Raw genomic sequence first — 13,636 nt, forward strand, 5'->3', positions numbered from 1 at the left:
GAGGAGAGGAGTGCAGCTTATTAGTCTGCAACGTACTAGCATTTAGGGAGGTGGGTGCAAAGAGTAGAGTACCCTTTCTGGCTGTGGGTGTCCTACATTGCTTTATTCCTTTTCCTCTCTTTCTTAAAGGGTAATTTGAAGCAGGAAGAGCACAGTTGAGGATTCCTGTGTCAGCAGCCAGACAAAGTCTGACTAACAGGGCAAGTGCAAAAGTGTAAAGTGGCAGTAGATATCGAGTGGGATGAAGTTTGTCCAGCTGGTTTGTGCCACGAGACCCACACAAATGGAGCTGCAATTTTTAATTGCCTTTTTTGTAATTGGAGGCCCCAGCCTGAATTTGGAAGGGGCTGCTTGCATGTTTAGTTTTAAACCATCAACTCATCACTGATTCTTAGCCAGTCAGACCACTCTGACTGGAAATGAGGCGTAGGACCTGCATACAATCAATAACAAAAGCTGGAAACTAAAGGTTATCAAATTCCCTGCTCTCATGCATACAATCACAGTACAAAGCCCCTGTTGGTAGTTTTTTTATATTAAAAGGTTTTTTAAAATTACAGCTATATTTGCATGGGTGGTACAAAGCAGCTGGGCAAACCTTATCCATCCGAATATTTTCTGCTATCCTCAGTGATGCTCTGAAAAAATGGGGCTCCCCAAAGGTCCACTTTAAAAGATACATACATTACTGCTAAAGTCAAGAACTGGAGCAACTTTTCCCACACACACATTCACAGCTATTTCATCACAAAGACAAACTCCTGAAAGCTCCAAATCCAAGGTTCTGGTGAGAATTACCTCATGACATAAGGATGCAAAAAACGAATACCTTCTGTTGTTTCTCACTGTCAAGACCTCAGATCTAATTCTAGCATCCCCCTGCCTTTACCTTCCTGGCTTAAATGTCCCACATTAAAGGGGGGGGAGTTAAGTCCCACATTGTTGGGGGGGGAAGTTAAAAAACAAAACAAAACATATTTACATTGAACTTCAGTAACCATAATACTATCAAAGAGCTTCAAGTAGTCTCTGATTTTGTTTTGACTTTGCTTAATACTGATGTTCAGCAAAAAAGTGATGTTAAATCACATTTTAAACAGACTGATTGCGACAGCAGCCCTCCTTACTGCTTCTGCACCCATCTGCATTTTGCATGAGTAAAGTGATTCTGGGAGTGACTTTTTCCCCCTGCCCGTCAGTCTGTTTGTGGCGCTTTTTGCTCATGTAGCAGCAGAGTGTGTCCAGGGCATAGCCAGAAAAACAAAGGGTTCTACCTCCTAATATTTATGCTGCCTATCCTGTGCCCTGAGAACAGAACACCTGTTGTGGTTATGGCTACTGAACATTCGGCACAAATATTTGGCATTGACCTATCTGGAATCAAACTGGCATTTGTTATTCTGACCTTTTCTTTCTTTTTTTTAAGTCAAAAAGCTCTCTTTTCCACAACAGGTATGCACCTGACGGTTGTCTGAGAAGTGCCTGGGTGGAAATGAACATTTTTAAATATCTGACAACATAATGAAGCAAATAAGGAATAGCTTCAAACAAGAGTTTGGTCTCTTTTATGCTGTGGGTCCGTCTAAGAGGGCCCATGCTTATGAATCCCAGTGCAAAAACCCAATCCCTAAAGTCGGCTGCTTTGACAGCTGGGATCAAGAATAGGACCCTGAACTCCAATTGTCTTCTGGTGTTCTTGGCTGCTTCCACATTCCCTTGCCCATCACAGACAGAACTGGGGACTGACAGAATATGCAGATACCGCTCACCGGCTATTCCTTCCTTCAGGTTTACTGAGGGCGCACACTGAGTCCCAACACACTGAGTTCCAGAACGCTGGTGGCAGCAGACGGTGTTGAAGAAGCAGCAAGATGTCATGGACGAGATGTTACAATTTTGCTGCGATCAGCTGGCGCGGCTCATACCATAAATTCATTGTTTCCAAGTAGCACCAGCTGCTGGGCATTGTTGTAATCGGCAGCATCAGGGTGTCTCTTCCGGCCGGTCCCGGCAGTTGCCTCTGGGAGCTCTTTGGCTTTTGGTGGGGAGTTCTTCACATTCTTCAGCTTCTGCTTGCCCTTCTCAGGATTGAAAGTCCCTCTAGTGGTGAACTGTGGCTTGTCATCCAAACCTCTGAGGTGCCCTGGCGATTGCTCCAGTGCTGAGGCATCCCCAGAGGGAGCTGCCCGGTAGAAAGGCGATTTTGAGTATATCTGGAATCGCTTCCTAGTTACATGAGGTAAGCAGGAGGAAGAAGAGGAAGGGGAGGGTGACAGAGATGGAGCAGACACAGAGGAGTCTACCGACTCCACAGATTCCTGCTGCTTCTTCAGGTGCCTTCGAGGCCTGGTAGTGATGGTGTCTGCCTTGATGGGTCTGGTGAAGCCAAGTGCTAAATTTCTATCTGGCAGAAAACAGATACAAGAGAAGTATAAGAAGTGTTGGCATTACCCCAAAATGCACATATCTTACTGAGTTGTATGGAAAACAGAATATAATCAGGGAAAACCACTAATGGGAATGCACATCCAAAACAAAAAGACAGCTGCACATGTTGGTAGGATTCCCAACTTGTTTGTAAAACTATCTTGGGAATTTTTTTCTTACATTCCTTAATAAATACTACTTGGAACAAACTGCTACATAACTGAACTGTAACTAAGCCTTCCTTTTTTGTGGTGAGCACATATTCCCTGCTTCCAAACCCAACCGTTCCCAGGGTCTGGTGCATGTAAAACATTGTGCTCCCTACTCACTGATTTCTCCAACTGGTGATCCCTTCTGTTCTTCCCTTAGAATAACTTATTTGCTTCATCAAGTACCAGGACAATCAGCCAATTGGAGAAGGGAGCATTCTTGCCTCTAATGGACCATGGGGAAGGGCACCCAGTCTATCAATAGTTCTCTTCCTCGCATTCTGTTCTCTTCTGCTATTTAACCCAATTGGACATATCACCTCTGGGAGAGCTGCACAGAGCAGGTTGTGTGCAAACTATGGAGGTATTTTGAAAGGCTGGAGTTGGTTATTCTCTATTGTATTACTTTGGGAAGACCTTTAAGATCATCACCATTACAGTCATAACTCGGGTTGCGCTCGCTGTGGGTTGCGCGTTTTCGGGATACGGACGTGCCAAACCCGGAAGTACCAGAACAGGTCACTTCTGGGTTTTGGCGCTCATGCAGAAGTGCCAAATCGTGCTTTGCGCATGCGCAGAAGCGCCAAATTGCAACCCACGCGTGCACAGACACGGTGCTGCGGGTTGCGAACGTGCCTCCCGCACGGATCATTTTGGCAACCCGAGCGCCCACTGTATTAGAATGCAGAATTGCCTAGGGGATATTTCTTTCCCTGATACAGTCAACTTTTGCAGGAGCTGGCTACCCATACTTTTGTCTGCCACCATGAGGTCTAGAACTTTGCTTTAACACAAAAGTTGCAATACTCAGGTTTTTGAGGGATTCTTGAATTCATCACACAGGAGGCAATGAATCCCATTTTCTCCAAGCAACATCAAAACTGATTTATATTTCAAATTTTACATATGGTAAAGCAGACACATCAGTTATAATGCATAAGCAAAGACAGACACCCAAAGATAGTTAATCCCATCTTGTGCGTATGGACAAATTAACTATTAACAGCCTTTATTCACCTGATCTGTCCAAAGTGTCTCCTTCATAACCAACACTGAGGTTTTCAGAGCTGTGGGCAGTGCCAATGGAGGCCTCAGATTCCAGAGTTTCATCATCAGAGGCTCTTGGGTCTAGTACCAGCATCTCAACAGTTAAGTTTTCCCTGAGGAAACAAACAAAAAACAATTGGACTAAAGGGAAGAAGAGAAACCAGCAGCGTGAGCAGGGAGTCTAGAAGTACTGGAGTATTTAGATCACTAGAAAACACAACATTATCAGGAGCAAACATTCTTGGGCAAACGAAACTGAACAATTTTAACTGAAGTTACATTGTAAGGTATTTACATCTGGGGTGATTCTAGAAGGCATTTGGTTATCACAAACCTGCTCCCAATCTGAATTTGCAACTCCTATGTGAGGCTTTCATTTCTTGAACCAGGGCAACCTTGACCACCCTCCCTGCTCCTCAGTTCCACTCATCCAGACTTACTTTTCTTTCTGAAGGTTTTCAATCTGTTCCGTCAAAACCCTCTCTTCTTCCTGCATGGCTACTTTCTGCTGCTCAGAGACCTCCGCCTCCATGGCCTCTTCGCTACTCAGGACCTCTTCAGCAGCATCAGAGGCAGATGGCAACCGGAGAGGAGCTGGAGATGAAGGACTTGGGTAGGCCCCGCGATGTAGCCGACCTTTGCCCTGCAGGCACAGTAGTGCTAATGAGGAGCACGGCCTTTTAAGCCTACTCTGAAAATTACTGACACCCCTGATACATGTATGCAATATAATGAGCAAACAAACAAGACCTGTTTGTGACTGGCAGAGAAAGACAAAACAGGAAGCAAATATACACTTAAGGACACATTAATTATTTCAGAGGTTCTTAAAAAAACAAAAAACATTTCAACTATACATGATGAGCAGAATTTTGGCAAATATCAGAAGTCACTCCTTTATACTACAAATGTAGTTTACAACAAAGGTGCCTCAGTCTATTGCCCAAAGCATCTGTGCAAGAAGAGAATATTTGGATTTCTATATGTTATATATATTATTATGCAATACTATATATAGTATACTGTACTATATAAAATCTTCCCACACATTATTACAAAATACCTTTGTATTTTTCTAGGTGGAAAGTCTGAGAACAAGAGATAAATCCACCTTTAAAGTTGATTATCCTCCATTTTGCACTGTGTTGTGAAATTCCATGACTAACAAGTGCATGGGGGTAGCTATCCCTGAATACAGTGCCATTAAATATTCAAATTATGTTCAGGCAGTTCGAGACTACCCTATGGAACTGGATCCTACAGGATCACACCTGTCTCAATTTATACAGTTTCCTTTAGTGCTGTCTCTTTTCTTCTTCTTGAATAAGCTTGCTCTAGAGAAGCAATCCTGGACCTCTGAAAGGGTGGAGCCAACGCACTTATAACAGGAAAGAATTCCCTTTCCCCTCTTAGATGGACACTGTGTCCTGTAGTCCCAGATAAACAGAAAATTCCAAGGTAGCGCCTCTGTGCCAAGAAGAGCCAACCAAGCACTGAAAGCAAATTCGATACAATTTGCTTTCTTAAGAGTCAAGGCTTTGAACTGCACACTTGCAAGATTGCATTGAACTCTAGAAGAATAACTGCAAAAGTGAGAATGGGGTGTGAAAGATCTTTTTTCTATACACCCTTGAGAATCTGCATAGAAACACAAAAACAACTTTTGATGGATCAGATGAAATGGTCCCATCTACTTCAGCACCCTGCCAGTTGGTTTTGGGAAGGGCATGAAGGCAATTGCACAGTACACCAACGTGTAGACACAGTAATTGTTTTTCTTAGGGAGAAGCAGCTTCAAGTGAAAGAGGTCTGGAGAAAAGTGGTGGGGAGAAGGCACTGAATCCCTCTCTCGGACTGCCAGATCTGTACTCCAATCTGTACAGCTGCTTTTCTGCCTAAAGGATTGCAGATGTGCACTCTCAGAAAGATGTGCTTGAAATCCCAGAGGAAAAGTTGTTTGGGAGCAGCGATTTGAGGCAGGGATGTGGCAGGTAGATGAAACACCACTCACTCCTCATCTCCACTGTTCCTCTGCTCAGAATCACAACCCCCAGAGCTCCACCTCCTCCAGAAAAGGCCTATGTTAAATTTGTATGTGTGGGACAGGTTGTTCCATTCATAGTAATGCCTGAATGCTTATCTAAATTTAAATATGTTTGATTCTCTAATGTGGTTATGCCCCACTGGTGGTGTCATCATTTTTAAATAAAATTACACAGGACTGTATTTAATATATAACTTGAATCCAATTATTTGAGCTGTATCTCAGTGATAGAACATGTGCTTTGTATGCCTAAGGTATCAACTTCTATCCCAGGTGCTTCAGTTAAATGCATCCTGAGTAGCAGGTGTTGTGAAAGATCCCTGCCTAGGATCCAACGGGCCACTTATGGTCAGAGCAAACAAACCAGTCAAGATGAACCAACACTGGCAGTACCCCACTTCTGATGAAGTAAAATACTCTGGAGAGCAGCAGTGAGATCCTGGAGACAATACTGAGCTAGACAGATCTGACTCACTGCAAGGCAACTTCCTATGTTCATTTATATGCAAGGAAGATTCAGAATTACCACTGGCATTTCTTCTAGCAAGAAGAGGGGGAAAGCAGACTCCTACACTGCCCCTCTCTGGCAGGGTAATGGACTATTTCTTGTTTTCTGGTTCTTCTTGAGAATTCTAACTAAGGTCATGCTGGTTGTTGCTGCTGCTGCTGCTGCTGCTGCTGTTGTTAGGTTTAATAAAAGTTGGATGGGGAAATAGCTTTTGAGAAGGATGGATTTGAATTTGCCCTCTTCCAAGCAACTGTTGCTTAGGATCTTAACATGAAAAAAGGATTGATCAAGTGGGCAAGACAAGGAAGAGAAAAATCACTTAGAAGAAAATAAATAAAGGGTTAGTAGAGGAGGCAGAAAAGGAGAAAATAAAAATGTAAGGAAACCAACTCAAGGGAATGGCAAGGTCACAAATCACAAATACAACTTTCCAAGTGAACTAGCTTTACTCTGCTATACTTTTGGTTCAGGGATAGGCAATGTGGCGCCTTCCAGATGTTGCTGGACTAGTTTCCGTAATCCCTGACCACTGGTGCTGCTGTCTAGGGCTGATGGGAGTTGGTGTCCAACATATGTTCCCCATCCCTGCTTTAGTTGTTTGGAATTGCCTGGAAGTCCAGCCTCAATCTGTGACTGGAAAGCTGTTCCATTAGTAGCAGAGAAAGGCTGGTGTTTTACCCTCCTCTAGAGACCATTGGAGATCAGATGCTGAAAGAAAGCTATGTACTTGGCTCACTGCAACCTCAGTCACTATTCAGAGTCCTTTCCTGCCACCCCTATGGAAAACTGGCCTCATCTGTGCTCCCTATTGGCACCTATTCTACCAGAAGAACCCAAGGATAGTTTAAGGGAGAGAGAACGAACCAATGAACGAACACACACACACACACACACACACACAGTTATGAAGTGTGTTGGGGCATGGAGCATGCAGCAGCACTGAAATGAGTGGAGGGTTACAGCACAAGGTCAGTGCAATGCAATTCTGATACATACCGGGATCGAACTGCGGGTTATGCTCATAAATCTAACGGCAATGAGTACAGGTTTCTGGATTAGAGAGGATAGGAAAAGGAAAGGAGTAGGTTAGAGTGCACGTGCCATCACCCTTCTCAAAGAGGCGCTAGGCTTTCAAATGGAAGCCAGATCTCAGCTGCAACTGTGAGAAAGCATAAGTAAACTACAAGCCACTGTGTGCTGCATAAAAGAGGTGGATTCGCACTGATTGTGTGCTCTCAATAAAGCATGCTGAGAGGACTCAGAGGGCCCATGCTTGCTTCCAGCAGTAACTGGGTCACCTGCCACATGACTAGCCAAGCCCTATTATATAAGCAGATAATGTGACACATTACAAAGCCTGCCATGTGTTCATCTCCAAACAGAGGAAAACACAGGCCATTTCAGCGCCGGAGACTGTCTTTCAACTCAGCAGCCCAGCTAACAGTGTGCAAGCTTTTCATATTTCAGAAAGGCAGCGAGGCAAGAGAAAGCAACCTGCTAAAAGGAGCTCAGCATGTGCTGGACTGAAATATGCACGGCAGCTTCACCACAGGTTATCCCACTGGCACGTGCATGTGGGAGGGAAGCAAATGGAAGCCTGTTCTGTGTCAGATGAGAACACTGTAGGATTAAGGAGAACCAGATGCTAAGAAGGGTTGCTCACAGAGGAAGGCCAATTACACACAAGCTAAAGTGGCCCAAATTCACCAAGGCAACCATGAGAAGTAAAAATATCAGACCCCCGCCAAGGAACTAATGGGTTGGTCTTTGTGGGATAATGCCAGATACATATTGCTCCCACCTTCTCTGAGTTTTTGCTTTGTACATATCTGCAGCTCTGAAGACTCAATCCAGGATAAAACCAAACTTTAGCTTCTGTGCTAGACCCAACTGTGTGTTAAAAGGTTTTGAGGATGTGTAAGGTTTGGAAAGACATGAAGAAGAGGAGATTGGGGAAGTGGGAAGAGGAGGGGGGGGGAGAGAGAGGGGGAAGAGACATGGATGTGTTCTCAGCTCCAAGATATTGTATTAAACAAATCTGCTATTAAACAAGTGTGGCATTGAAACACACAATCTATCATCTCCAAATACTCGCTTGAAGAGGAAAGTTACCCTAACGAATGTGGGCTGACTGGGGGACAGGAAGACCACGGGTCTCGGTATAAATTTCTTCCTGTTATGATGGTCAGCCAGGAATTCATCCACTCCTTCTCCTTACCATAGACCTCCTGATCATCGAGAGCCGGCTCTTGGCCTTGTTCTCCGCGAACTCGAGGCTGCTGATGTCTTTAAGGCGAGCCCGATATTTGTCCATTTGCTCTACAACAATCAGCTCAATGCAGCTGAAAGAGAAAACTTGTTAAGATGGAAAACTGAGCTACATTTGACTGTAGAATGTAAACACAAAGAGATAAACCTGAAAATTTTCTTGTTCTGAACATTATGACTGAGAAACTGGCAGACCAAGTCTATTCTGATGGCTGCCATTTCAGGGATCTCATTTCCAAAGCAGTACTCCCTGCCTGCCACCAACATGACTGACAGGGCCAGTCTCACTATGGGTCATCCTTAGCGATTCCCCTGAAACATTCTCCACAATTTCACAGTGTATTGTATGCAGGTACTAAGGCTGCCCCTCAAAAGCACCAACCCTGGAATTTCTGCAAGTGTGTGTGTGATTAGAAGCATTTCAGAAGAAGGGTGTTGATGCTTACTGCAATAGGGAAAGAAAAAACATCACTTCCCACTCATCTCTTCTCTCCATTGGAGGTAAGAATGCAATTTTTCATCATCATGTACAATTAAATACACAAAGAAGTTGCTTTGAGACTTCTGGCTGAACACAATAAAGTGGAGTGGAGATAGAAAGTGTAAGAACTGCTCCCTACTGCACATATTCAGTCCATTCAGGGGAAGGGTTTTCACAAACTTCCATTTTTACTAATAATTTATCACTAGTAAGATACCCACCAGACAGTGAGAATACACTGAAGCTGAGCAGGTAGGAAAGTGATGGATCTCACTTTCTTTCACAGTTGATTTTGCCACACCTTTCTTTCTCTTGACCTCTGCTCCTTCTTCCTCTCGATCTGCACATCTGAGTTCTGTGTTGCTATCACTCAGTTGCCTTTTCAGACAACAACTGTGTTAATTGCTATTCACCTCTACATGCCCACATTTAACCTTGGATCTTTGTTCCTAGTCCCAGTATGGACAGTGGCCTTCATCTGCTTTGTTGGTGTGAGATATGATTGTCACTAGGCATGCTCATCAGTCTAAGATTAGAGTGGGGTTGGTGTAATGGCTGATAGTGTCTCACAAGGCTATTCATGACTCCTTAAAAGTGTAAAAAGCAACCATCTCCCTATGTAGTTCTCTGAAGAAAGAGGCACTGGAGGGTTTCCCTCCTATGTAAAAGGCTTATTCTTTTCCATCCACTATTCTTTCCCACCCTCTCAGCTTTCAGAGGGTACCTCCCTTCTGACAAATGCAAAGTAGCGCAAGAGGAAAAGGCTGGCAGCCTCACAGAGGTGTGGCACATTATAGAGGAGGCTTCAGAAATTACAATGCAGCATGTATTTTTTACCTGATTGTTTTAGAGACATCCTGAGCACTCCGAAGAGGGTCAGTAGTATCTGGACTGCGGAGAACGCATGGAGCAAACACAATTGCCAGGGCATTAGCTGACATCCGATTCGTCTCCTCCTCTAGGGCAATTCTAAACAGCACCAAATGATGACACCATCATTTTTTGTGAGAGGGCACCAAGTTGGAAATTACGAAGTTTGGAAACAGGTTAAAGAGAAATAAAACCAAATATGTTGGGGATGGGATGTAAAGAGATATGGGAAAGGACCCTCAAAGGTTGTGGGGAACGTTTGTCCTTAAAACACGAGAGCCCAATTCATGTGCTACATTTTGCCACACCTCTTCTATTTATGACCTCAGCACTGATGGTATACAAAGGTGCCAATTTCTTTGGCCTGTTAGACACATCATAAGATATGCTGGCCCCATTGAGAACTCCAAGTGCATTAGAATAAGAATAATACAATATATTTCCACTAACATGAGGACCACAGGGTAAAAACACATATGCTAACGTTTTGCTTGAGAACTTAAGGACAGTGGCTAATTACTGTATTTTTCGCTCCATAAGACGCACCTTTTTCCTCCTAAAAAGTAAGGGGAAATATCTGTGCGTCTTATGGAGCGAATGGTGGTCCCTGCAGCTGAATTGCCCAGGGGCCAAAAGAGGATCATGCTTTTTATTTTACAAAGAGAAAAGGGGGTGTTGAAAGGACCCCACTCATCAGCTGATCAGCAAGAGATCCGGAGAGAGATAAGAGTCCCCGGCTCCCTTTCAGCCCCGCCCCCTTGCCCAGGCCTCCATTGTTGAATGTGCTGCAGAGGGAGGTTGTTTGTTTCCCCAGCGACATGTGACTGGCTGATTAGATTATCTGTCTGGAAACTGTAGAAAAGGCTCCCTTTCCTTTAGAAGCTGCAGAAATGTGAGTTGAACCCCATAAAAACGGGGCTTTTCCTCTTTGCTTTTACCGCTTTGCAAAAGGAGCTTTGCTTTTCCCCCTTTGCAAAAAAAGCTACAAAACTTTTAGCTGATCCTCAAAAAAACAGGGCTTTTAGAGGAGGAAAACCAGAAAAAAAAATCTTGTTTCCTCCTCTAAAAACGAGGTGTGCCCTATGGTCCGGTGCGCCCTATGGAGCGAAAAATACGGTACCTAGAACAATCTGACTAGCTGCTGCTGTGTGTGCTTGGACCATAGTGCTCATTGGGAGATCATAATCAGTGTGATTTTAAGCAAGTTGACGACACACAGAACTTGATATCCAAGGTGGCTTTCTTGCCACACTGCATGCTATAGTATACATGTAAAAGTCTCTGAGCATGCAGTCTGCCACCACAAGGATGCTTACAGGAAGATAGAGGACATGTATGTTACATGATGATATACATTGAGGGAAAGAGAAAAAAATCCTGCTATCATTCATTACCTTACAAGGTGGAAGATCAGTCGCTCCAAGGTACTCAGATGAGTACCAGAAAGCTGGCTGATCACTGAATAGACCCCACGAATGGCCTCCTTTCTCTCATGCAAACCTGCAGAAAGCACATTCAATTCAATTCAATTCAATCACTGGAACACACACTAGAATTCTTCAATAATATAAAGTCCTCTTCAAATTAAAATCTAAGATCCAATTGCTAGATATCCCATTCTCACCCACTGGCTTCACTCTACCCCTCCAAATGTCTCAGAAGCTGCCTGATGCTCAGATTTTGGTGAGCCTCCTAGGAGAGGAAGTGCTCTTGTAATCCAAATGTGGCACAGGGATAGCATTGCTAACAAGGGTGCTAGTGGGACTTAAAAACCAGCACTTGACTTGTGTCTGCAGTGCAAAGAAAGAACCCAGCTAGCATATAGTGACCCATACATAGCCCACCTCCCTGCTTCGCTGGCCTATTTCCACTAGGAGGAGCTCTGACTGAGTCTAGCTACAAAAGCTGTTGCTGGTGAAAGTGGTCAGGGCCCATCTTATCTTTGTGCCTGCAAAACCTGCTGCTCAGGATGTCTAGAGACTATTGGGGTGGGCAGTGGTTTTAACCAGTGCATTGTGGCACCCTGGGGCGCCTTGAATGATGGTCAGGTGTACTGCAGGCAGCACCAGCCTCTCTCCCTCTTTTCTTCCCTCTTCCCTCGGATGCCCTCTCGTGTCTCTGCCTCCCAAAGGCTACAAGCTCCCTAGGCAAATGGTGCCTCTAGGGCTGGCCAGGGGGTGCTGGTTGCCAAGAGCTGAGGTGGCCTCAGAGTCAGCAAGCAAGTGGGTGAGGACTCCTGAGGAGAGGGGAGGGGAGGGGAATCTGAGGGATACCTCCACAAGGGAGGGTGTCTGAAGAGAGGTGAGGGGTTGAAGGCTTTGCAGGCAAGGGATGACATAATTGTGCTCCTGAAACTCAGAGTGTTATGGAGGTACCACAGAAATAATGTAGTTTGTCAAAGGAGCCATGGACTCAAAAAGGTTGAAAACCTCTGGGGTAGGGTATTGTTTAGGAGTTTGGGTTGGGGTCAGTATTCAATTTTGAATATGCTGAATTATTGGTATGTTTTTGTATCTTAATTGTTAGTTATGTGGGGGTTGCTTAAATTTACTGCATACTTACTGTGATGTTTTCATTTATTGCTTTTGACTACTTTTTTGTAGTTATGTAACAACCACTCTGAGGATGGTTTAACTATGGAATAGTGGCATACAGTGATAATGGTAACAGCACCTGCTGTTATTTCTGCTTATCTTCAACTTGAAGCTCCAGAACAGCTAAAGGCAGCTCCATGTAAAATGTGTTGCTGTAGTTTAGTCCTAGTGGAATATACTACAACAACCTTGCAGACTTTCTGCATGCAAATATCCTTCTGGACAAAAAAGCAAGCTGTAGAAATGATCAACTGGGAGAGAACACAATACTGTACAATCCTATTGTGGGAAATGAAACTTTTTAGTTCAGTATTTAAAAAAGAGGTTGAACTCCTCTAAGTAGAACTGCATTCTTTTTTGGGCAGGTTTTTAGCAGTCATTATTTGCAAGTACACATTTTCTTACCCATAGCTCGCAGAAATTCTTCATAAAATTCAAATGTCATGAGAGGATTAGGTAAATCCCGCAGCCACTGTTTGAACACACTGGCAATGACATGGATGTTGTAGTCATCAAGATTCACACTCTCAAGATCTAGTTAAAAGAGAAGGAGGCAATCAGAGTAGAAGAAAATTGTTAAGAAGGAAATTACCGTATTTTTCCATGTATAAGACTAGGTTCCCCCCCCCCCCTAAAAAAATAATGTTCAAAATTTGGACTCGTCTTATACACAGGGGCCATCTCCCCCCATTTTCTTAAATCAGAGTCCCCCAAAATAGGGGGCGTCTTATACATGGGGGTGTCTTAAAAATGAAAAAATACGGTATATATTTTGCCTCTCAGTGATCAAGCCAACAGCTCTATACTAACGTAACAGTTGAGGATGGGTCAGAAACTACTGAACTCTTTGTCATCCTTATATAAGATACAAAAAGTCAACTTCATATATCATAGCCAACTATGATTTTAGAGTCCAAACCAATGTTTGAGCTCCCAAGCTTGCAAACATGCAGAAAAGCATTGTCAAGACCTGCTTATCTGTTTTCATCTTCCTTATGTTCAGCACACCCAATTCTATAATCCATAAGCCCTTGGTGACAACATAATGGCCATAGCTATAGCTTATCTGTTCAAACAGCAAACAAAAGCTGGCACAAACTATGGTTTACTTCAAAGCATGTTCCCAGTTCTGGTCTGTTGGCTGACAGTCAAAAATTATTTGTCAATTCAGCTATTATGCCAAAGTCT

General features: G+C 43.7%; 1 protein-coding gene across 10 annotated transcripts in view; it reads right to left on the bottom strand.

Moving 5' to 3' along the window:
• Positions 1 to 1,187: 1,187 nt before the first annotated feature.
• Positions 1,188 to 13,636, bottom strand: part of MYO9A (myosin IXA) — a 133,285-nt gene continuing 120,836 nt past the window's right edge. For 5 of the 10 annotated variants that reach the window (XM_033166767.1, XM_033166760.1, XM_033166761.1 and 2 more), the window contains 8 exons: positions 12,854 to 12,982; positions 11,249 to 11,354; positions 9,822 to 9,953; positions 8,454 to 8,577; positions 7,232 to 7,285; positions 4,124 to 4,326; positions 3,654 to 3,796; positions 1,188 to 2,404 (listed from right to left, as the gene is read on the bottom strand). In XM_033166767.1, the coding sequence (XP_033022658.1) occupies positions 1,920 to 2,404; positions 3,654 to 3,796; positions 4,124 to 4,326; positions 7,232 to 7,285; positions 8,454 to 8,577; positions 9,822 to 9,953; positions 11,249 to 11,354; positions 12,854 to 12,982 (1,376 nt within the window). In that variant the 3' untranslated portion in view covers positions 1,188 to 1,919. The remainder of the gene's footprint in view (positions 2,405 to 3,653; positions 3,797 to 4,123; positions 4,327 to 7,231; positions 7,286 to 8,453; positions 8,578 to 9,821; positions 9,954 to 11,248; positions 11,355 to 12,853; positions 12,983 to 13,636) is intronic. The other 5 variants (XM_033166766.1, XM_033166764.1, XM_033166763.1 and 2 more) reach the window with 2 other exon arrangements.

Source organism: Lacerta agilis, chromosome 13, assembly GCF_009819535.1.
Source record: "Lacerta agilis isolate rLacAgi1 chromosome 13, rLacAgi1.pri, whole genome shotgun sequence".
In the NCBI taxonomy this organism is placed as follows: domain Eukaryota; kingdom Metazoa; phylum Chordata; class Lepidosauria; order Squamata; family Lacertidae; genus Lacerta; species Lacerta agilis.